The sequence below is a fragment of the Vulpes lagopus genome, chromosome 2, assembly GCF_018345385.1.
Source record: "Vulpes lagopus strain Blue_001 chromosome 2, ASM1834538v1, whole genome shotgun sequence".
NCBI classification, from domain to species: Eukaryota; Metazoa; Chordata; class Mammalia; order Carnivora; family Canidae; genus Vulpes; species Vulpes lagopus.
In genome coordinates, this window is record NC_054825.1 from 126,480,586 (window position 1) to 126,506,267 (window position 25,682).

Sequence of the window (25,682 nt, forward strand, 5' to 3'; positions counted from 1 at the left end):
ATCTATTTTCTGTCCCAAAACGTGTGAGGGATGGGTCATCTCCCACCTACTTACACAGCCCATAACATAACAGCCTTGAACATCCCCTACACAAACAGCAGCAGTGCTATTCCTAAACTGAGAAGAGTGGAATCACAGCATATCCAGTGAGCCTGGTTGAGTGGGTGGGTGCACATGTGGGTGCACGGGTGTCATGAGCGGTAAGTAAGACTGAGTAGGAGAAAAACAGGTTTCCTACTTGGAAATTCATCTCGCAGGTGATCTGGCAAGAAGGGAAACAGCCCCTGGGGTGCCTGGGTGGCGCAGTCCGTTAGACGTCGGACTCCTGGGTTTCGGCTCAGGTCGTCATCTCAGGTTCGTGAGATCAAAAGCCCCATGTCAGGCTCCTCACTGAGCTCAGGATCTGCCTGAGATTCTCTCTCCCTTTGCCCCTCCCACTTATGCATGCTCTCGCTCCAAAATAAACCTTTTTAAAACAAGGGAGAAAGATTTTTAGAGAAGCACCGGCATGGAATCTCGCAGTCACTAGTGGCAAGTCAGGTCATCCCTTAAATTCACTGACACACAGAAACATCAACTGGAAAACTGCTACTGGGGACACAGCCCAGAATATCCTCCCACAACCCATTTATGAAGTCCTGCAGGATGTCTTTCAGATTCTGGTAAGATGGAAAGTCCTTCTACGGCAAGATGACCTTCTTCCATCCTTCCAGTCAGGACACCCATGAACACTGTACCCATTTTCATACCTTGCCTGACAAAGCTAAGAACTGCTGAGTTTTCTATTTTTTTCCTTCCTAGTTTACTTGGTTTTGAATCTTACCTTCCACGTTTACTGCCTCAGTAGCCTTGGGTGAATCATTTAACCTCTCTATGCCTCAACTTTCTGTATTTATAAAGTGTGGTTAATAATACCAACCTTTCAGGGCTGTTCTGAAGACAAGACGAGGCGACGTGTGAAGTGCTGCAATAGTGCTGGTGCATTGTGAGAATCCCAGAATGATTAGCTATTAATAGTTAGGTCTATTTTATTTGGCTGTTTTTTTTTAAGTAGGCTCCATGCCCAGTACGGAGCCCAACACGGGACTCACAGACTCACGACCCTGAGATCAAGCCTTAACCTGAGATCAAGAGTCAGACGTTTAACTGAATGAGCTGCTCTGGAGCCTCTATTCAGGATATATATATATATTTTTTTATGATAAAAGCCACTTTGGAACCTTTTAAAATGAAGTTATAAATAAGCATGTCTAACTAGGAGCCTCAATATAAATAGGATATTCCCATCTAGAAATAAAACCACCCTACAGCACTCTGTATCAAGACAGAGTCCACCTGGAGTGCTAGCAGCCACTTTTTTTTTTTTTTTTTTTTTAAGAAAGAGGGATACACAGAGAGGAAGAGGAAGAGATAAAATCTTAAGTAGGCTCCACGCCCAGTGCAGAGCCTGACGTGGGGCTCGATCTCATGAGCCAAAATGCTTAACTGAGCCACATAGGTGCCCATTCTTTAAAGCACATATAAAATTAATTTAGTTATTCTTCTAAAAGTTGTTATCTGACCTAAAGTCAACATGTCTTGAAAAATGACACGCGTGATATACCCTGCCATCCCCCTAACTGGGCCCTCCCCAACTCACTAAAAGGCACCTCCATCCAGCCAGCCAGCCTCCCAGGCCTTACTAGTGTTATGTCATCCCTCACACCCAATCATCACACTGATTCTTCCTCCTTCCTCAACCAATCTTAAATTCTTTACTTGACTAGGGGCTTACCATCGTCACTATTTTTTAGTATACAGTACAGCAATGCTAACCTTATTCACATTACTGTGCAAGAGATTCTGAAACTCTTTCATCTTGCAAAATTGAAACTCTATACCCACGGAACAGCAGGCGCCCCCTGCTCCTGCCGGCAGACACGGTTCTACTTTCCATTTCCACGAGTGTGACTATGGATACCTCATATAAGTGGATCACAGTGCTTGGCTTTTTGTGGCTTATTTCACTTAATGTCCTCTAGGTTCAACCATGTTAGAGTATGTGATAGACTTCCCAAGGCTCAATGATATTCCATTCACCACATTTTGTATATACCACGCTTTGTTTATCTAATTCATTCATCAGTGGACACTGGGCTACTTCCACTTCTTGGCTACCATGAATAATGCTGCAATGAACACAGGGGTGCAAACATCTCCTAAAGATCCTGATCTCAGTTCTTTTGAATATATACCCAGAAGTGGGACTGCTGGATCATATAGTTCTATTTATAATTTTTTGAGTATTTTCCTGTTTTGAGTGCTTATACTGTTTTCTTCAAGAGCTCCATCATTTAACATTACCACTACCAATGCACAAGGGTCCCAATCTCTTGGTATCCTTGCTAACACTTCTTATTGTGTATTTCTGCTAGTGGCCATCCTAATGGGTGTGAGATGGCACAAAGGCAGTATTTAATAAATATTTGATAATGTTTAACTAGATTGAGGTTACACAGATAAAAATGTATGATCTCTACCTTCAAGTTCCTAAAGGAATGGGGAAAAATGATGGACACAAATAAGGTTTGTGCTAAATGTCTAGATAGATAACAGATGGAAGAAACTGTCAACTCTCCTTGAGTGGGAGCAGGAGACAGGGTGGTGGAGAGCAGTCAAGCTAAATCACCTAGAGTAGGATACTTAAGTAGGCATCAAATACCAAAAAAGTAGGACATCTTAAGTAGGCATCAAATACCAAAAAAAAAAAAAAAGGAGGGGGGAAGAGGATACGCCAAATGTAAAGAATAGTATATTCAAGCAGCAGCTATGGTACAGACCAACAAAGCTCTTATGAGGAGAGAACTTTGGTGTGGATTGAACCCAGACTCTATGTGGGAGGTTACTGAGAAATGAAATAAGAGAAGTAGAACATTGTCAACCACCCCGAGAGGGTCAGGCTGGATCCACTCAATGGTGCTAAACCAGGGACTGCCAAGATCAAACAGGCGCTCCTGAGATCTCAGTCTAGCAGCAGCATGCTGTGTGACCATGGGGGCCGGGACCAGATGGTTCATCCACGTGGGAGGATGACAATATTGTCAAAGCAAGAGAGGACAGGGGTCAAACCTAAGTCCAAACCATGGACCAAGAGAACTAGGAGAGGGATGTTAGTAGGTAGACGAAGAACAGACTTTTTTGACTGATAAGCAATGGAAGCATGTGGAAGGAGTGGAAGGACCCACTCTATAGGAGACGGATGAGGTCTAAGGGGAAGATGCCAGTTTGCTCTGAGACCACTGAGTGCAGTGTCCAGGAGGCAGTTAAAGAGGAGTCTGAGATTCAGGTCAAAGATATGGATTAGACACATAAACTGGAAGTCATAAAAATAAAAACTGGTGGATCCCACTATCTAAATACCACTCTTTCTCATGTAAATCTAGGGTTGCAGAAATACCAGATGTCTTTATGTAGCATATCCTGTTTCTACTAACAGAACATGTTTTTCTACATGTTTTACAACATACTAGATGGCTTCCTTCTTTCACAAAGCTTAAGTGCTCTTATGACTATCCCATATGTAATTGCAGAAAAAGTGGATAATGATAGCCAAATTCCCACCACTTTCTTTTTTATAGCTTTTAGGACTAGCAGAAGGGCATATGGTTGGAAATATTATCAAAACCACCCTTAATTTCAAGTCTAAAAAAAGCACGTCATTTATTTAGTCAAATATCTGATACGTTACTACATCTGAGAAACGCATTCTAAACAGAATTCTAATGGAGAATACTACCATATTATTCTGCAGGCAGACATGCAATTTAATTGTCTTTCGTTTAAATGTGGAATTAAACCACAAATTAGGCATCAAGGCTTTAAAACTAAGCAAACTGAGAAAACTAAATTTATATGTAATTATCACCCTTAATACCCCGTATTTCATTACCAAGACATATAAACAAGGACAGCATGCGGGCAAATAAACTTTCCCGCCTATGTTCATCCACTGACTGTTTTCTTCTGTTGACTGTGACGTACAGGTTAGAAACAGCAAGGCCACTTCCTTCGCCGTGACCAGGGGCTCAGGCATCCCCAGACAGAAGATCTCGGCGAGGCTGTTCACAGCCACAAGCTAACAGACTTAAGAGGGCTTCACTCCGGGATGCAACAGGATCAAACCTTTACTCTTCACTCCTCCACTCAGCCTTCTCCGCCAGTCACATCCCATTACTCAAAGTGCAGTAGAAGAGGAATGGCCCTTTCTTAACAAGGAGGAAAGTGCTAGAGACTGACTGTATGTGTGTCCTCCCCCCCCCCATTCATATGTTGAGACCCAATCCGCAGTGTGCCAATATTTGGGGGCCTTTGGGAGGTGATGAGGTCATAGAGGCAGATCCCTCATGAGTGGGAGCTGTACACGTACGTATGGAGAAGCCTCAGAGAGCTCCCTTCCCTTCTGTTTGTGAGGACACAGAACGCATTATCTACGTGGGCCAGAAAGTGGGCCCTCCCCAGACGCTGAACCTGTTGGCATCTTGATCTTGGCCTTCTCAGCCTTCCCGTGTTATTTATGAAGCACTCCGACTATGGCACTTTGTTAGAAATGCCCAAACTGACCCCGACAGAAGGCTGCTGGTTACCTAGCTAATTGCCAGATTGGATTACTGTTGCCCCCCATGATTTATATAGGAGACTGAGAAGCCCTGCCAGTCCCTGGAATTAGTAGTAGGCATCAGAGCCTCTGAGGCTCCTGCTTAGTGTCTTGGGAAATTCCTGGGGCAGAACAATCTCAACACACTTGATGCCAGGTGGATTTGCACTGGGTGCCGGCCGGTCAATCTGCCACCTGCGCCAGGCTGGGCCCCACCTCCTTTCCTGCTTCCCTGTAACCCGACAACAGAGCAAGGAACACATCATCCCACACAGCCACCAGTCTGTCTAGCAAGGCAAGCGCTCTCCCAAGCCCCCAGACAAGTGCACATTGCTTCCAATATGCTTTCTTCCTTGTATTTTAGAATGTTTCACCACTTCAAAAAGAACCCTCCTATCCATGATCTGTTAGTCCCTCCTTTCCCCCAACACCTCTCTCAGCCCCTTGCCACTACTAATCTACTTCCTGTTTCCATTGATCTGTCCACTCTGGATATTTCAAATAAATAATCATATAAATATGGTTATTGGTGTCTGGGTTTTTTTTACTTAGCATGTTTTCAAGATTTATCCATGTAGCATTTATCAATACTTACTCTTTTTTAAATTATTTTTTTAAATTATTTTATTTTTTCACCCAGTCCTCATCCTGCCAAGTGTCCCCCTCAGTCACCCCAACCACCTCCCTTTCCACCACCCCTTGTTCGTTTCCCAGAGTTAGGTGTCTCTCGATTCTTAGCATACAGGTGGATTCAAGAGCTAAAAAATTCAACATAAAAAATTTTAAATCCGTTCTTTCAGTCTCTAATAACACAGAATCAGACATCCCTTCTGTCTGCATACGGACCTAGTGGGAAAACATACACACACAATGGCGGAAACTTTTAGGTGATTCTCTCTACATAGGTTTTTAATACTTACCTAATTTCAACAATAAATATAAAATATGTCAAATTATTTTAAGGGTAAATTTTATACTGCTTAAGAAAAAAAAATACAGTATTTTTCTAAGAGATAACAAATAAAGTTGAAATCATTTCACTTACTTTCTGCTCAGGGCTTTCCTGAAATAAAAGTCCAAAGTAGTCCTTCTCCAGGAGATTGAGATGTTCACACACTTTGTCAAATAACACTTGTCCCTTAGCACGTTTCTGAGGGAAAAAAGAAATGGTATCCTTACTTTTCCAGCACTAAAGATTCCGTGAATATGGTAAATAAAGGACTTCACATCAGATAACATTATTTAGCATAATAGATTTGTTTCCCAATCTTTTATAATACAAAAGAGTGATTAACAACTTTTTCACTTTAGAATCCTCCTCCCCTGCCACAGACACAAAGCTTAAATTCTAAAACGAAAGCGTGATTAAACGCTCTCTGCTTTACTTCCTACTCTATAAATTATAAAAAGGACTCCAAAAGTAGGACGCTAAGGGTTCGTTTATTTTTAAGATGGTACAAAAATACGTCCGATCGCCTCCGCCAGCTCCTCAGGGCGGCTGACGTCCTCTCCACAAGCTCCCCCGGGAAAAGTGTTCGGGCCTGCTCTTCACTTATCCTAACACAATGTATCCCATCGGTTCTCAGGTTTGATTCTTGGAGACTAGAAAAAAATAATTTTTTTCAATTCAGGCGAAGCTTCTTCTTGAGAACGACGGGACACTCCCTTTTCAGAACAAAAGTTCAAGATACAAGGTGATGGAACTCGGAGAGTAAGGTCAACTGCCCCCGAGGATGTAACGTACCTTCTGCCTTAAACGGTTTGCTGTATTTTGTATTTTAACTTAAGAAACTGCTCTCAAGCAAGATGTAAAGGCCTCTGACAGCCCCAGAAAAGTTCACTGTCAACCAGCGGCAAGGCATCAAGCGGGGACTGGTCTCCACTCAGGATGCGCGGCCCCGGGCAGGCCCCTTCCCCGCGTGGAGGTGAGCCACCCTGGGCCCCCCTCGGACATCGGCATCCTCAGAACAATGCCCTCCCACCACCACAGGGACACTCCGTCACCTTCCCCACGTGGAAGTGAACGTCCCCCATGGGCGCATCCCGAACAACCCAATGAGGCATCGAGGACGTCTCAGGGTCGAATCAGTAGGACCCCGACATGGAATCCTGACACAGTCTCAGAGAAACTCAGTTCAAGCACTGGTTTCGCTCCCCGAACCTTTTCCTCCTCCCCGTGGTGGGAGCAGAGGTGGAAAACTCGTGTCTGAAAGACGTGCAAAGGAGAATCTGGAACTTTCATTGGTAAACCTTTAGTAGTAATGTTTCTTTAAAAAAAAAAAAAAAAGAGAAGAAGAGGAAAAGAATCACACCAAAGAGAGGGAAGAAGGAAGAAGTGACGTCATTTCAACATGACAAGCACTGCACCTTCACTGTTATCACTGCAGATTCAGAAATTAGGGAGACAAAATAGACAGGTGTTTATAGGTCTGCACATTCCAAGTACGTGAAATAGGGGCACCTGGTGGCTAAGTGTCAGCCTTCGCTCAGCTCGGGTGGTGACCCCGCGGTCCTGGGACCCAGCCGAGCCTTGGGCTCCCTGCGCAGGGGGGAGTCTGCTTGCCTCTCCCACTCCTACCCCCCACCCCCACTCTCTCTCAAATAAATATCTTTTAAAAAAAAAGAAAGTACCTAATTCTACAGTAGTAAGAAGAGTATTGCATTCTGGATCCCAAACACCAAAGTTCTACGTACATTCCCATTATTGACAAATTACGTGACCAAGGACAAGACACTTTCCTTCCATTTGCCTTAATTTGCACACCTGTGAAATGGGTGGTAACAGCATCCTCCACAGGGTGCGGTGGGTGCTGGACAGGCCGCTACACACAGAGAGCCTAGGACAGCGTGCGGGGCCTCGTGCTTACTTAATGTGGGCGGCCGCCGTGAGGGGCTGAAGAGTCTCAAACACGAAGAGGGACTAAGTGCACTTACACAAGATTTTGGCTTAAGCTTTTAAAATGTAAGGTTCTGTATTTCATTATTTGGTCTGCATGCAATTATTAACCTATATAATTAAAACTTTGAATTCAGAGGTATTTTAAATTAACTTTATGAGGAGAAGGGAACTCAAAACATAACAGCTGGCTTTCTTAAATGTACAGTAAAATCTATGGTCTCTTTTTTATAGGAACCTGGAGTTGATGTGAAGATATATGGTTGCAAATAGCAGCAAAGAATTTTTTTTTTTTTAGGAGAGTGAGCAGGTGCCCATATCGGGGCGAGGGAGGGCTGCAGAGACAGGGGCAGAGGGGAACCCCAGCTCAGCACAGAGCCCCTGACACAAGGTTCCTTCTCATGACCCAGAGATCATGACCTGAGCAGAATGCTCAACTGACTGTGCCACCCAGACGCCCCAAAGAATATCCTGGAGATAATTAATAATTCAAGATAGAAGTAGTGAATTCTCTGCATTAATTTCAACATTATTCATTTCTGAATGTCTAGTGGGTAGAAAACTGCCCATCAAAATAAGTGGTCAAAAAATACTGACTGAATCAACTGAAAAAAAGCACTATGGTGTACTATATGCAACATCCCTATTTTTAATGAGGTGACACTAACCTACTCAGCCCCTAGTGAAGGACCATAGCTACGACGTCAGCACGCACTTTGTAATTAGCAACTTTCCTTGTCTGAGATAACAAAGTGAGCCATCAACTACAGCCCCCGCCACATCCATCTACTTGGACATCATACCGATGCATTTACAATGAGGTATAAATGACTTGCAGGTATAAATGACTTTATCTCCTATACAGCAGAGATTATCATCTTATTTAGAAAGACACTAAAAACTCAACAGAAGCTAACATAAGAAGTTGACCTTTAATCAGATAAAGCTCCCAAACTTATCATTTCTAAAAAGGTCTGGCTGTATGTGACCACTACTTTCAAATGAGTGAAACCACCTAGCTGTAGACATCATGAAGAAATGCAACAGACTCAAAAGGAGAGTCCTACTATTTGGTGATAACACTATTTGAAGTTAGGGTAAAAAGGATGTTTAAGACAACCCATGTCCGTGAACACATACTTCAGTTCAAAGAAAACACGTATTCAACACTGGTTATAGTAAAATTTTATTAATAAATCATACTTTCTCACTGGTTTCCGTTTCAAAAATGGAAACATGCTCTCATGGACAGAATTCCCCTAAAGGATTAAGAGAAAAATCTGCAGAAAGCTCAGCACCACGATGAGGCGTCGCTGCACTGGGCAGCACAGGGGCATCCACACAGGGGCTGGGGTCAGAGCCAGGCCCTGCCTCGTTCAGCTTCCTGTAGGCACTTTCCTACTAGACAAGAGCGACGACAGGCAACCACTTAGTCTCCCTAACTGTCCAAGGAAATCCCAAGTCTCTCACAGCTCACTGGGAGGGTCAAATTAACCCGAGACAGGACACGTCAAGGTGCCAAAGCAAGTGCCTCTGTCAGCCCGATGAGTCCCGTTGGGAGCTGCTCTTTCACGAGCCCACAGCCAACACCAGAGGACCTTCTAGATGCTCTGAAGATGCTCAGACCTTGCTTCTCTGCTATTCTCTCCTTCCCCTCTCCAGGCACAGATGCTTTAAATGCTTGATTAGATCTTAACTGCACGCAGTTATTACTTACACTTCTATTCAGCATCTCCACCCTCAATGAACTCAAAGTCTGGCTGGAAGACAAAAAAGCAACAATACTGTGGGACACGGACTGAAAGACACACGTACAAAGTGCTACGGCAACACTAAGAACAGTGGAGTAACAGGGTCTGAGAAAACCAACAGCTCCACCAAGACTGTGGCATCTGAAATGAATCTTAAAGGAAATTACCTCTGTTAAGGCAGAGAAAGAGCATTTTCAGAAGAACTTACTTTTCCATTCGGATGTTTATAGAGTCCGACAGAGCCGATTTCTCTGCAAAAGCTACTGGAGAACATGGTAAGGTGAAAAAGTAAGCTGTCCATAACGGACAAGCCGTACACTATGACTGCCAGTCCTGCCGCTCCCCTCTCGCAGGACTGCCAGGGCTTGCCAGGCTAAGAGGCTCAACACGTACTGACCCAGCTCTGACATGTATTGGTTCCTCTGGGAAGACATCGCAAAAACAATGATAAATAAGATACAGATGGTCTTGGAAACTTCACAAACGACAGAAAATAAAAAGGAAGTCCCTCCAAGGGAAAACAAAGTCCTATGAACCTGCCACCCTAGAAGTAACTGGCTACCTGGTCCAACTGGTCCAAAGACGACTAACCAAGGGCCTATGAGATAGCTGCATGCAACAGCTCCACGCGAAGACAGCAGCTGCTCCGGGGGGGAGGGGGGGGTTTACCACGTACAATCCCATCTTCCTCCAGCACCTTTAAATACACGATGCACACGCACGCACACACAGCCGGACACACGGGGCTATAAACACAGAGGTGAAGAGAGGGAAAAGGCAGTAAGCAAAAGCCGAGGTTTCAGGAGGCAGAGCAACACGCACCCACCAGACCCACGAGACGTTCCATGTGCGCACCCACGTCCTCAAAAGGGGAGTAATGGGAGATAAAAACTCTGCTTAACTACCATGCATCAAACTTCCTACTTGCACGTGAGATGTCCTGAGATGTCCTATGGCGAAAAAACCTTGTTTCCCATCATTCAACCTCATGTGTCCCCAAAATTATTTGGCTAAATAGAGCACTATTTTATTTTAATACAACACTTACTAACTTAACTCCACATCAGAATGACTGTTCTACAGACCATATCTCAAGAAATGAGGGATAAAAAATTACCATGATCTGGCTCTCAAGCAGATTTGGAGACTGGCATTAACAGTTTTAATTAATATGATTTTTTAAAAAACATTTTATTCATTTAATTGAGAGAGAGAGAGAGAACACAAGCAGGGGGAGCAGCAGACTCCTCACTAGGCAGGGAGTCGAATGTGGGGCTCCATCCCACGCCCTGGGATCATGACCGGAGCCAAAGGCACATGCTTAATGGACTGAGCCCCCCAGGTGCCCCATTATGATTTATTAAACACACACACACACAGGGATCCCTGGGGTGGCAGCGGTTTGGCGCCTGCCTTTGGCCCAGGGCGCGATCCTGGAGACCCGGGATTGAATCCCACGTCAGGCTCCCGGTGAATGGAGCCTGCTTCTCCCTCTGCCTGTGTCTCTGCCTCTCTCTCTCTCTCTCTGTGTGACTATCATAAATAAATAAAAAATTTAAAAAAAACAGTTTAAAAAATAATAAACACACACACAGAGTTCATCCACTATCTTTCTTTTTTTTTTTTTTTTTGGAATTCCACTATCTTTTTGATTCAAAAATGCCAAAAAAGAGAATTTAGTTAAACTGAATCAGAATTGGATGTGTCCAATCTCTGGCTGGAGCCAAGGATTCCTGGACATAAAATCCCAACAAATATAACCAAAAAATCCAAACACACAAGGAAACCAATCACTGTTATTGAGTATTAGACACTATCAAAATCAGATCTTCAGAGACTGCAAATAATGGAATTATCAAGTACAGAACACAAAGTCAGTATGTTTTACATGTTTAAAGAAATAAATGATTATATCAAGAAATAATTATAAAAAGCAGATTCTGAAAAGAACCAAATAGAAGATCTATAAAAAACACCTGTAAAAATAAATCCAAAAGGACAGTTTGACGCAGACAGAAAACCAGTGACCGGCAAGATGGATCTGAAAAGACTACCTGAAACACAGCAAAGAATGATGGAAAGTGTGAAAGAACTTCAGACATGGAAGACAGAATGAGGAGTCTACACAGACTTCATCAGAAATGTCACTGAAGGGGCACCTGGCGGGCCCAGTCAGTAAAGCAGGAGACCCCTGATCTCAGGGTTGTGAGTTCAAGCCCCACACTGGATGCAGACTTTACTTTAAAATAAAACCCATAGGGGCCTGGACGACTCAGTCGGGTAGGCGTCTGCCTTCCATCAGTCAGATCCCAGGGTCCTGGGCTCAAGCCCCGTTGACAGGGAGCCTGCTTCTTCCTCTCCCCTGTCCCTCCCCTCTATCCCCTGCTCGTGCTCTCTCTATTGCACTCCCTCAAATTAAAAAAATCTTTAAAATAAAATCTTTAAAAAATAACTAATTGAAAACAATATAGGGAATAAATGAGAGGCAACATTAAAAGACAGAATAATGGGAGCATTTGGTTAAGCATCCCTGCAGGGGAGCCCGATGCAGGCCTCGATCCCAGAACCTCGGATCACGCCCTGAGCCGAAGGTAGAACCACCCAGGTGACCCCAAAAATAAAATCTTTAAAAACAACTTAAAAAAAATTTGGTAGCATGGCAGGATACAAAATCAATGCCCAGAAATCAAAGGCATTTCTATACACTAACAATGAGACTGAAGAAAGAGAAATTAAGGAGTCAATCCCATTTACAATCGCACCCAAAAGCATAAGATACCTAGGAATAAACCTAACCAAAGAGGTAAAGGATCTATACCCTAAAAACTATAGAACACATCTGAAAGAAATTGAGGAAGACACAAAGAGATGGAAAAATATTCCATGCTCATGGATTGGCAGAATTAATATTGTAAAAATGTCAATGTTACCCAGGGCAATTTACATGTTTAATGCAATCCCTATCAAAATTCCATGGACTTTCTTCAGAGAGTTGGAACAAATTATTTTAAGATTTGTGTGGAATCAGAAAAGACCCTGAATAGCCAGGGGAATTTTAAAAAAGAAAACCATATCTGGGGGCATCACAATGCCAGATTTCAGGTTGTACTACAAAGCTGTGGTCATCAAGACAGTGTGGTACTGGCACAAAAACAGACACATAGATCAATGGAACAGAATAGAGAACCCAGAAGTGGACCCTGAAATGTATGGTCAACTAATATTCGAGAAAGGAGGAAAGACTATCCATTGGAAAAAAGACAGTCTCTTCAATAAATGGTGCTGGGAAAATTGGACATCCACATGCAGAAGAATGAAACTAGACCACTCTCTTGCACCAGACACAAAGATAAACTCAAAATGGATGAAAGATCTAAATGTGAGACAAGATTCCATCAAAATCCTAGAGGAGAACACAGGCAACACCCTTTTTGAACTTGGCCACAGTAACTTCTTGCAAGATACATCCACGAAGGCAAAAGAAAAAAAGCAAAAATGAACTATTGGGACTTCATCCAGATAAGAAGCTTTTGCACAGCAAAGGATACAGTCAACAAAACTAAAAGACAACCTACAGATGGGAGAATATATTTGCAAATGACGTATCAGATAAAGGGCTAGTTTCCAAGATCTATAAAGAACTTCTTAAACTCAACAGCAAAGAAACAAACAATCCAATCTGAAATGGGCAAAAGACATGAAGAGAAATCTCACAGAGGAAGACATGGATATGGCCAACATGCACAAGAGAAAATGCTCTGCATCACTTGCTATCAGGGAAATACAAATCAAAACCACAATGGGATACCACCTCACACCAGTAAGAATGGGGAAAATTAACAAGGCAGGAAAACACAAATGTTGGAGAGGATGTGGAGAAGGGGGAACCCTCTTACACTGTTGGTGGGAATGTGACCTGGTGCAGCCACTCTGGAAAACTGTGTGGAGGTTCCTCAAAGAGTTAAAAATAGACCTGCCCTACGACCCAGCAATTGCACTGTTGGGGATTTACCCCAAAGATTCAGATGCAATGAAACGCCGGGACACCTGCACCCCGATGTTTCTAGCAGCAATGGGCACAATAGCCAAACTGTGGAAGGAGCCTCAGTGTCCATCGAAAGATGAATGGATAAAGAAGATGTGGTTTATGTATACAATGGAATATTACTCAGCAATTAGAAACGACAAATACCCACCATTTGCTTCAACGTGGATGGAACTGGAGGGTATTATGCTGAGTGAAGTAAGTCAATCGGAGAAGGACAGTGTATGTTCTCATTCATTTGGAGAGTATAAATAACAGTGAAAGGGAATATAAGGGAAGGGAGAAGAAAAAGACTCCTAACTCGGGGAAACGAACTAGGGGTGGTGGAAAGGGAGGAGGGCGGAGGTGGGGGTGAATGGGTGACGGGCACTGAGGGGGGCACTTGACAGGATGAGCACTGGGTGTTATTCTGTATGTTGGTAAATTGAACACCAATAAAAAATTAATTTATTTAAAAAAAAAACTAAAAAAAAAAAAAAAAAGACATAATGGCTGGTTAATGCCTAAAACTCTCCAATTAGGAAAACTCCGTGGGCCTCTAGCCACATAAAATGAAACCCAGTACTCTACAATCACTTTCTCCCATTATTTTATTACTCTGACTCATTGACATTCAAAAGGTTTTGACATTTAATTTAAAAAATAAGATATAGTAAAACCATCCAGACGAGAGGGAAAGAAACAGGAGCTAAGGAATAAGGGCGGACGAAAGTTACTTTTAACAGAAACCCCAGAGAAGTTACTGTTAAGAAACCTAAAACTGATCTGCTTTTGGAGGCTAATGCAAAAAAGGCAAAATAGCATATTTCTCCTCTCATGAATATATCAGATTATCCCATATTAAATATTACCCACAAAACGTAATAACGTGGCACGTTTAATAAATACTAATCTGCAATCAAACTTGCCTGAGCAAGCTGTCGGCAGTAGGAACCCGAGGCTCCCACTTCTCTTTGCCTTCACGCTGTCCACGGCACACGGGGGACAAGAACCAGCACATGACCATGATCGCAACACAGAAGGCTGGGGGGTGCGCCAGTTGGACCCGTTCCTCGAGCCCTCCAGATTCCTTCATGTGCCATCTTCCATGAGAATCACTGATTCTCAACTCCACTGGAAAAGACACAGCAGTGCAGAGCCAGTGACCCGGGCTAGAGCCATAACCCTACCTCTTAACAGGTAGGTACCCGGAGGCAAGTTACTGACCTTCACCTGCCTCAGTTTCTTCTCTTTAAAATATGAATACTCCTTGGGTCGCCTGGGTAGCTCAGGGGTGGAGCGTCTGCCTTCAGCTCAGGGCGTGACCCCGGGGTCCCAGGATCGAGTCCTGCATCGGGCTCCCCAAAGGGAGCCTGCTTCTCCCTCTGCCGGTGTCTCTGCCTCTCTCTCTCAGGAATAAATGAATATAATCTTAAAAAATAAAATATGAATACTCCTTGTATAATAGTGATAATTAAGTGAGGTATATTTAAAGTGCTTAATAAAAAAAAAATAAAAATAAAATAAAGTGCTTAATAAAATAGTTGATACTTCATATGGTTTAAAAAGCAGCTGAAATCAAGGACCTTTCTGAGCTGCTCTAAGAATAAATGATTTTAAAAATGATTAAAGAACTTTCACACTTATTTCATCCAATCTCATTTCACAAACGAGAAAATGGAGGTTACAGAGAGGTTAACTTAGTTTTCAGACTGATTTCCTGAATTTCTTTTGAAGAACTGAATTCTTATCCTTGATACCCATAAACTTTAGTACTCTGTATTTCTATCCAGGAAGGCAAGTTTCTCCTATTATCATTGTTTTAACTTTTTTTTTTTTTTAATAAACGACTTGGATTCTATTGCATGAAAGGACTACAGACCCACGTGTTAACCAAGCAGAACATAGGTCTGTGTGTGTGTGTGTGTGTGTGTGTTTTTTGTCCCACTACCTGCACTGAAGACCCGGACACCTCGCCGCCGTGGCACTTTGGGGATACTGCCCCAGACGAAGACAACTGTGGACTTGCCAAGACATACTCTGAATTTCTTTTTCACCCTGAATTATCTTCAGCTGTTGAAACCTTACCTCTAGACCAATCTCCAGACTCTCCTTCCCTCTGAAAGCTGTGCCAATCTACCGATTCTCCTGTTTCTCCTTCAAGCAGCCTCTTGCACACCTATCATACTTACTCTTACATTGTGCTCCTTTTCGAAGCTAAGTTTGGAGCCGGAGTTCTTTAATCAAAAGTATGTCTTTCTCACTTTAACATCTCTTGGGGCAGCATTTCACTGTGTAACGAGCTCGCCCGTCGGCCAGAACCATCCGTTGGGTGGGATGGCTCAGAGCCATGATGCCAGCAGGAAAGCTGGCAGCTCCAGCCCTAGAATCCAAGCCTCCGGCCGAGCGTCTTACGCAACGTCCTGGACCCAGCTCTGGACTGCCACCCATAGATATTCAGGGAACTAACCCGGACGCACGCTGCCAACTACATTCTGAGGGAAGAGCAGCCACAGACCTACATTTCATCTTCACAATTCTACATTGTGCTTACACTCTTCCTTAGTAATTTGAGCATTTCCAAATACTGGTTGAGAACTAGAGGAACGACAGAAACAGAAAGGCGAATCCGCCTGTTTCTCTTAAGGGCAGGCCCGCGAGTGCTCACCTGCATTCAGAAGGGGACCGTGGGCTTCCGGACACGCGTTCCATCCCTTCACTAAGACCCTTGGCTTTGTATCCCTTCTTCCACCAGGATCTTTCCAGACTACAATCTGTGTCAACTGCAACTCTAATAATGTAGCAGCAAGTTAATTAAACAAATCCATACAACTGTTACCAAAACTTGCCAGGTACACCTCAAAAAGAACTCTTCCTTTCTGTATTAAATGCCAACGAGCTTTACGATCTCCTTCCCTGTCTGCCTCTCCCTAACCCCACTTATAGCACAGACCAGCAATATAAAAAAATCAGGGCACTGAAAAATTGACCATGGACCATTCAAAAAAAAAAAAAAAAAAGCCCTTTGGTTTACCTTCCAGGTATCAGGGTTGTTTTTTTTTTCTTCTTCTTCTTTAAAACACTGAATATGTGAGAGATATCCAAAAGAGAGGGAAAAAAAGACAATTTTGATGGGTTTAAAATATATTCTTCAAGAGCTACAAGACTAACTTCTGGGGACTTTAAAAGAACAAAACAAAACAATCTCGGCAGACCCAGCCGAAGAAAGGCAGACGGCAATCTGAGAAGCTGAGCAAAGTCCCCAGGGCCGGCGCTGTTATTTGTGGCATTCACTTCTGAGGCCAAAACATGACATTTTTGGAGGCCTCTCAACTTGGAGGAATTTGTGCAACTGCTTACCCGGCAGATTGCAGTGGCCGCCACACACCACCGGCGTTTCATAAAGCACCATCACTGTCTCCGTGTAGGCCCCTCCACACTGTAGTCATTGTGCGCCGAGGACGTGGTGCTGGGAAGCGCACAATGCCATCCATACATACAGCCCTCCAGCTCTGTATCTTGCACTAGCTCTAAACTACACTATGCAAATGTAAAAGGCCAAGGAAAGAAAGGTATGCAAAGAGCACACACAACAACTGGCACATTGTCATGCGGGTAGAGGAAATCAAAGCCACACAGAATAGGAAAGACAGTATCCCAAATAGTCCAAGGCCATCATTTACCAGATCATTCTTTTCCTAACCAGTCTGAGCGAGTGGTCTGGTCGGCACACCTCTGTTTCAAAACTCGTTCAGACCCCAACAAAAAGACACCGTATCCAATTATCCTGTGTGTGTTGAAGATTTAACTCCAGAAATAACGGAGTCGTTCATAGTCAACAAAGATTTTTAAGTTTCCCTGATAATTAATACAAATTAAGTTCAAAAAAGTTTTTCCAACTACCAAGGATGCGTATATATAGGATATATGCATGTGTACAAAAATGTACACGAGTATACACACATATGTATCTTATTTTGAATAGAATTAAAAAGTTTCCAAGCTTTTTCATTACTAATCAGAACTGCATGTGTGTACATCCACATACATGTATATGCATCATCAAGATTATGTAGCACGGACATCTCTAATAAAGTCACTGTTAACGTATAAGAAGTTTTTCTCGTACAGTGTTCCTTCAAGACTAGGCTACGAAATGGAAGAAGGAACCTCTCACAGGTCTTTACAAGATCTCTATTTCTTTTCCATTACACAGGATTTGGGGGGTCAGGGTAAACATGGAGCAAATCCTACATTCCTTATGTTGTGGATGTGGACAACATAAAATGTAAAATGTAGTTTTAGGTGTGAAGAATAAAAAGGGGAGTCTCTATGCTTCTAGCTATGCCAGGGTTTCCTTTAGAATTACTGCAGGATGTAGTTACTGGAGGGTACTGCGCCGTCTATTCTGATCTAGGGTTTGGTTTGGCTTTTGTAGCAGCCTTTTAAATTTTTTTTTTTTTTTTTGAAAGACAGCACACGTGCACGTTTTAGAATTCTTAACTGAGCACACGATTCATCTCGTAAGCAACCAGGTAAGTTTAGATGACAAACCAAATAGAAAAATAGGTTTTCATCTGTGGATGAAAACAGCAACTTTGTGGAAAGTTTTGGAAACTTTGTGGAAAACAGCAACTCTGACAGCAAAATCCTGCGACCGGTATCACAAATAAACAAAACAAAGTATCAACCACAAACCTGAGTCTGTGGATGTGGATGTGGATGTGGCCTTTTTTTCCTCCCAAAGCAAATAAATGCTTATTTTTCAGCCTTAAAAGACAAAACACTGAGTCTTTAATCCTGCATCCACAATAACATTCTCTAAGGTGGATGCAGTTTCTATTTCCAGCAACCCAGAGGTTTTCATCAGCTTTCAGGACCCAGGAATCTGCTCAGGGACCAGAGGGCAGGCCCTCAGGGGATCCAAGCCCTGACCTGAGGATGCCCAAACCTCACAAAAGCCCCAGAGCCATGGATCTCGAAGCTTGTTACACAAACTCTATTTGTTGATGACATGTAAGCATCTGCACACAAATTTCATACAACGGATTATACTTATTTTTTTGGCTTTAACTAAGTGAAATAAGCGGTCAGTTCTAACGTGTGTCGATTACTCAGCTGTTCATAAAACGTGGTCCCTTAAATGCCTTCCTTCCGTAATAGAAGTTTAAGGAACTGGTGCCGTAGCGTATGGGGAAGAATCATCTCAATCTCCATTTGCTCCAAAGAGCCTGCAATTTCTCATGTGCAAAATCCAACCGTGTTTCTATTCCTAGAGTTCTAGTTTATTTTTGCGGTAAAGGATTTCATCTTTGATCTCTCTTTTGAATCCAACTGGTTATGGACCATGTGTCTTCTGACTCCCCAATAAAAAGTCCTTGGACACTAGACACTGGCCTATTCAAAACTTCGAGATAAAATGTATTGTTTTTAAACCTTGTGATTTTTTTTTCTTACTTGTAGAAGTACTAAAATTTAGAGACTAAGAAGTTCTTTAAATTACAAAGTCACGGTGAATACATAAGTGGTATATGTTTACATTATGAGCCTTCCAAGTCCCAAAGTGATTGATGAAATATAGAAACACTATCAGGAGGGACGCCCAGGCGGCTCAGTGATTGAGTATCTGCCTCCAGCTCAAGTCATGACCCTGGGGTCCCCAGATCGAGTCCCACATCGGGCTCCCTGCATGGAGCCTGCTTCTCCCTCTGCCTGTGTCTCTGCCTCTCTGTGTCTTTCATGAATAAGCAAATAAAGTCTTTTTCAAAAAAGTATTTAAAAAATAAAATCTTTATATAAGGCATGGGATTTTATTTTTCACCAAAAATCCAAGAAAAATAGTACGATCCTGAAAAAACATCATCGGGATTTTAAAACATAACAATGGAAGCTCATGCTTCTCAAGCCCTGACTATATACAGAGCGTTGCTCAAAGCAAATTCTCACCAGACAAATTCAGCCACAGACCAGTGAGGAAAAGACTTGAGTAGAGACCCAGACACTTAAGACCTCCTGCGTGTCAATGGAGAGTCTCTACTCCACTCACTTTCTACCACTGGACGAAAACACCTCACCAGCCCGAACGATATTTCAACAAGGAGCTCATCTAGGAAATCCCCCTGCGCCTGGGGAACAGGTGCTCTGCAGGGACTGCCTGGCAGACAGGAGGTTCGGCCTTTCCATGCAGTTGGCTCTGGCTGCACAGATTTCAGCTGGCATCATGGGGCACCCAGGGGGGCTCAGCGGTGGAGCGTCTGCCTTTGGCTCAGGGCGTGACCCCGAGGTCCCGGGATCAAGTCCCGCATCGGGCTCCCTGCATGGAGCCTGCTTCTCCCTCTGCCTGTGTCTCTGTCTCTCTCTGTGTGTCTCTCATGAATAAATAAAATCTTTAAAAAAAAAAAAAAAAAAAAAGCCTGGCACCAAAACCACTGAATCAGCATCTTCAAGGTGATACCTGGGCATCTGTACTTTTGTATTAGATTTTAATCCTTACAACAGTTTTAGGTTCACAAGAATTGAGAAGGTAGAGATTTCCTGTACGTCCTCCAGCCCCACACATGTGCAGCCTCTCCATTATCCACATCCCCCCAGCAGACTTGTTACAGCGGATGAACCTCACTGACACACACTCATTATTACCCAAGGCCCCAGTTAACTGTGGGGCTCAGTCTCGGAGTTGTGCATTCTGTGGGTTTGGACGAATGTATCATGACGTGCATCTGCCATTACGGTACCATCCAGAGTAACTTCATTGCCCTAAAACTCCTCTGGGCTCCTCCACTTGCAGAAACCTCAACCAAGGATTCCGACCGACTAGGAGACAAGCTGATACAAAGGTCAGCAAGCACATCCCCCACCCAGAGTGAGACTTCGGGGCTTACGCCCCAAGTGCGGGAGCTTTCAATCTAACCCAACATCCAGGGCACCATACTCCCCCCTCCCTCCCTTTCAAAGGCTTAAACACAGAAGCCAGGGCCCTGGCTTAATACAGCAGTTGTTCAAGTTTTCACTTCAAACCACTTAAAAAAGGACTGGTTCACAGGGCGTGGTAATGTAAAATTTCCCCGACAATCTTCAATGACAACTATAGCTGAAACTACCTCTGAAACAAAAAAAGATCATCAGGTGGAAAAACACAAGACACTCATCTGACCCTAGATCTTATTACGTAGATCTCACCTCATCACCAGCCAGGCCCACTGAAACTGTCCTTACACCTCCCCAAGGGTTTTGTTTTTTGTTTTGTTTTTAACAACAGACCAAAGTGCAAGTCAAGTTGCAATGCAAAATAATCTCCATCACTTAAATATTTACTTTATGGCAGCTATGAAACAGGGAAACGGGATCTGATGCAAAAAGAGAGGTCCTGAGTTTCTTAGCAACAAAGATCTCCTGTATTTCTGATTCTTGAATTCAGTGGCAACTTCTGGGCAATGTGAGAAATATAAAAATACATTTAATTTTGAGATAGCACGGTTTTTAAACATTGATCTGAGGCAACAGTGTTTCCATTCAGCTTGACATTTTTTTTCCTATTAAAAGTTGTTCATTCCTGATGGGTGACTTAACAAACTCAAGTAAAACCCAAAGAGACAGTAACAAGATCTTTTTGTTCCTGTGGGGGGTGAGGGGGAGGGGCGCTGGGTGAGTCCCCAAGACTGCAGACTTCCCTGCACGGACATCGAGTCAACCTCGTAGGATCCCAGAGAAACCCAGGGATTTGGCAGCAAGAGAGGGGGCGTCTGGGGGAACGCGCCCGGAGCACGCCTCCCCAAAAGGCTACCTTCGCCCCAGCGCGCCCCCCTGGCCTGAGACGCGCAGACCAGCCTTCTGCCCCCAGCGCACGCTGCCTGATGCCTTCCCAGGCCTTGGCTTCCCCGGTGAAATCTCACCACTTAGGATTCCTTGGAGGGAAGAGGCTTCCTTTAAAATGCAAATCTCTCTTAGAAGGCAGTACAGGTGATCAATCATTCACACATTGAAGTCCTTTGCTCAAATCACTGATCCCCTCACTGATCCCCTCATGACTGGGCTGAGAAACCTGCTACATTTGAGGAATTAGAAATTTAGATTCTAGAAGGAGAAAAAGTAGGCAGGAAGCATATAACGTTGTTTCGGTATTTACTACAAAAGCGTAACAGCATCATGGAGGTAGGAACAAGAAGGTCTAAGGGAGAAAAGCACCAAGAAATAGAAAAATAATCGGGGGGGGGGGTCGGGGGGAGTGGCGGTATTTAAAATTTCGGCCCAAGGGGCACCTGGATGGCTCAGTCGGTTAGGTGTCTGCCTTCGGCTCGGCCCACTGGTAGGTCCCAGGGCCCTGGGATCAGTGGCCCCACACCGGGCTCCCTCCCCCACGTAGGATGCTGCTTCTCCCTCTCCCTCTGCCTCTCCCTGCTGCTCCCCTGCTTCTGCTCTGCCAAATAAATAAAATCTAAAAAAAACCCTAAAATTTTGGCCTAAGAAAGTGAGGTAAAAATTCTGCCTTTACCAACCCGCTCCAAGATTTAGCACCCAGAATTCAGTTCAAAAGCCTGAGGTATGGATTTTGAGAAATCGACCTGGAAATCTAATCATTTGTGCACTGTCTCTATGGGAAAGCCTACTTTCCAAATAAATCATTTGCTCATGTATGGAATGTGCGGACAACCTGTTCATACACTGAAACTCTCCGTAGGGGCCTCTCCACGCGATGTATTCAAACACCAGATGGTCAGCCCCACGCCATCCTGTATCATTTCTTCCCTAACGTGCAAAGTGAAGTGTGGCATCTCATTGAAATTCAGAATTTTTTTCCAAAGGAAGTAATATTTCTACCTGTTCAGGTCAATCATTCTCCTTCCCAACGTGAACTCCCCTCCTGAGTAGATCAGGAAAATAACACACCCAGCTAGAAATACTGAACCCATGGTAGAGCTTCCAACAGAACTTAGAGACAGTTTGACATTTGCTGGAAAACCTAAGAAAAATCAAGAGACCCAGAAATGTGTGCCTAAAATGTTAGGGAGTGAGGAGGGGGGGATGAGGGCGGCGGGGTGGGGGGGGAGCAGAGAGAAAGAGGGGAAAATGTATGTGTTTAGTAACACAGTGTACAGACCCAAACGGGCTTCTTAGAGGAGGAGAGGGAATAACAAAAAGAATGTATCTGTACCACTTGGAAGGAGGACACCTGCCCTAAAAGCACAATTATTCTTGACCTTGACAGATGTACACACCCTCCAACGGTGGCCCTGGATCAAGGGACAGTGAGCTAAAGCCCATTGACAGACCACCCCTTGCCCTGAGTTGCACCAAGAGGTCTCAGGATTATCTCCTGGCATCATTCAAGGCCTTTATCATGAAGAAAAGAATCAGCTGCGCAACCACCATGCTTGGCAGTTATGTCCCCGTGAAAATCCCTGCCATTCTACTCACTCTGCTCACAGGCCTGATGAGCAAGGGCCAGTATCCCCTCCCCGACGGACCGGGGTGCAGTGAATGAAGAACTAACGTACGCATGCGTGCCCAACACCACGCTCTCCCTCATCCTACGTTGCTGAAGCCCCGAGCTCCGTCAGCACGTGAGCTGACCCTGCGAACCTCATAGCATCACCTCTGCGACACTGTGAGACCTCAGCGGGGCAGATGTGACTGCTTCTTCTGACACAGACTGCATGACGCAACCAGATTTCAAGATGCTGAAATGAAGCGAACCTTCAACTGAAGCCTATTTAAGAACTACTCTACCAGTGGGAGCTTTACAACAGCTCACCCTACCTCCATCAATTTCTGTGGGGAAAAGGAGAATATTCCACAAATTAAAAAGCTTCAGGGCGCCTGGGCAGCTCAGCGGGTGAAGGTCTGCCTGCGGCTCAGGTCATGATCCCGGGGTGCTGGGATCACGCCCCACTAGGTTCCCTGTGCCACAGGGAGCCTGCCTCTCCCTTTCCTTGTGCACACTCGCACTCTGGCAAATACATAAAATCTTTTTTTTTAGAGAAGAAAAAGCTTTATAGAGGGGCAGCTGGGTGGCTCAGTTAAGTGTCTGACTCTTGATATCGGCTCAGGTCGTGATCTCATGACCTCGGGCTCCTCACTCGGCAGGGATTCCTCTCTCACTCTCCCTTTGCTCCTCTTTCCCCCTCTCTAAAATCAATCCATCTCAGGGCAGGGGAGAAAGCTTCATGGAAATGTCAACATTGGATCCTTCCCCAAATCACCACATCCAGAACAGTCTTACTAGAAGGGCGTCTGAAGTCCAGCCTGAACCCGGGGGGAGGCCTTCACCTCCGCCTCTGCCCCACGAGTTCTGACCAGAGAGCAGAGGGGAAAGACTCTTCCTTAACAGGATCACGGACGCTTGGTCCAGAAACATTCGGTGAACAAAACCACACGCTTTATGTAGCAGATAATGACCCAAATCAACTAAGAAGTGAACTACACTTATTAGTCACAAAAACCAGTAAAATGTATTTGCACTAGAATAGCCTTTCCATCCTTTCATTCCCTATGACCCACCTTCATTCTGCCAAATTAAACACACAAGCAGAATAAAATGATTATCCAGACACCTGCAGGAAATAATGAGACAAGAAAATAAACAAAAGGCATCTGCAGGAAAATGAACAAAATACCAAAACAGATGCTACTAAAGCTACCACAACAACGTATGAAAGGGCTTTTTATAGCGAGGTAACCTGAAAGCCTGCTGACAGCTATGGTATGTGCTACACGGAGAGGAGGGCCTGGCTCACTTCGTCCTAGAGATAAAACGTGTTCAGTGCTCAAATTCCCCTAAGGAGACGGTGAACTGCCAATTCAAGACAGCAGGCTCAGCACAACGCATTTACTTCCGCACCGATGAGAGCTTAGAACAGAAAATGATGTCACACGCGTGTAGACGAGAACAGAGGCACAAGCACACCATCCTTCTCCCCCACCCAGACACAAGGTGGAACAAGAGAACAGAGTATGTGCCGACGAAATTTTGGAAAGTAGATCGATAAAGGTTGGGAGGTCGAGTCCATGCATTTAGGTATCGCGTTTTCTTTGTAATCTCCTGTGGGTGGGAGCCCCTCTACCATGATGTTTGGCAGGAGTGACCCGCGTGATGCGGTGGCTTCGTAAACTGGGAGGATTTCTACAAAGCCAAGCCAAGAAGAGCTTGGGTCAAACCTAGCAACACTGGCTTGCTCCTAACAAAGGTTCACTCTCAAGCCAACCTTGACCAAGGAGGAAGCAGGCGTTACAATCTATTCTTATAACCCCGTATTTCTGCATGGCTATTACTACTGAATGATTTTTAAATAAAAAAAAAAAATGTAATGGGCTAGGAGCTGCTCAGTTTTCCTAAATACCTCATTCTTCAAAATCTAGGAGTTCCTTCCTCCCCCGTGAGGAGTTGCCAATTCCAGCCGATGACAACATGGTACCTCCGCGTTATTATCTAACCCATAAACATGACAATAATTACATTCGTATCATACTCCTGGCTTCATTTGTAGAGTTTATTCTTGAATGTAAAATTCATAAGCAGCTTGAGAGGAAAAATACTTAGATTTTTATCTTCTCAGCAAAAGTAGGAAACAAATCAATATTTGGGCATAAAAATTATTTCCGAACACACAAGATATGTTTAAATGAATAGGATTCTAAGACCAAATTTGTAAAATACCGTGGAAATATGATTTAACTTCCTATTTTCTTAAAAATTACATGCCATCACTAGGGGACATCAGCAACCCAGTCAACCAATTCCTAAGAAATGAAAATATATTTTCTTTTATCTAACTTTTCCTATTATTTAGTGTGAAGAGCAAGACTTGGCATAAATCTATGAAAAAGTATAATCTCTTTAAAAGTGACTAAACCTGTTACATAAATAGAGGCTGGTATCAAACTTCTAGCCAGATGAACAGCCCCAGATTTTTTTTTAAAGTATCATCTTTTAAATGTTGCTAAGTACCATTTTCCATTAGGATTTATTTCAAAAACCAGAAGCAGTAACTTCCATAGGCCAGCACATTTTCTGCAAACTATTTGCTTAGGATGAATCTTGACATTTGATTCATACAGGCTTTCTGTGGCAAAGAATAGCTTAGCAGAGCATTCTTACTGGCTTCGCTTTAAATTGCTGCTGACAGAAATATGAAAAGAGATCGATATAACCAACGGATCATAAGCGTTGGGTTAATTCTCCTCTCTACGTAAACGACTAGGGGATGCACAAAATCAGACTCAACCCTAAACAGGTTAAAACGCCATATTCCACAATGAATATGGGACTCAACCCTAAACAGGTTAAAACGCCATTCCACAAATGAAACGCAGTTTTGAGATGCGGTTAGTAAAATGGAGCTTTTGTCTGCAGGGGCCTCTGCGGAATAGAAGAGTTCAGCA

General features: G+C 43.7%; 1 protein-coding gene across 8 annotated transcripts in view; it reads right to left on the reverse strand.

The window, feature by feature from the left end:
- The window catches only part of EPB41L2 (erythrocyte membrane protein band 4.1 like 2), a 202,136-nt gene that overhangs the window by 69,306 nt on the left and 107,148 nt on the right, over positions 1–25,682 (reverse strand). For all 8 annotated transcript variants that reach the window (XM_041739352.1, XM_041739363.1, XM_041739404.1 and 5 more), the window contains one exon: positions 5,679–5,783. In XM_041739352.1, coding sequence (XP_041595286.1) covers positions 5,679–5,783 — 105 coding nt within the window. The remainder of the gene's footprint in view (positions 1–5,678; positions 5,784–25,682) is intronic.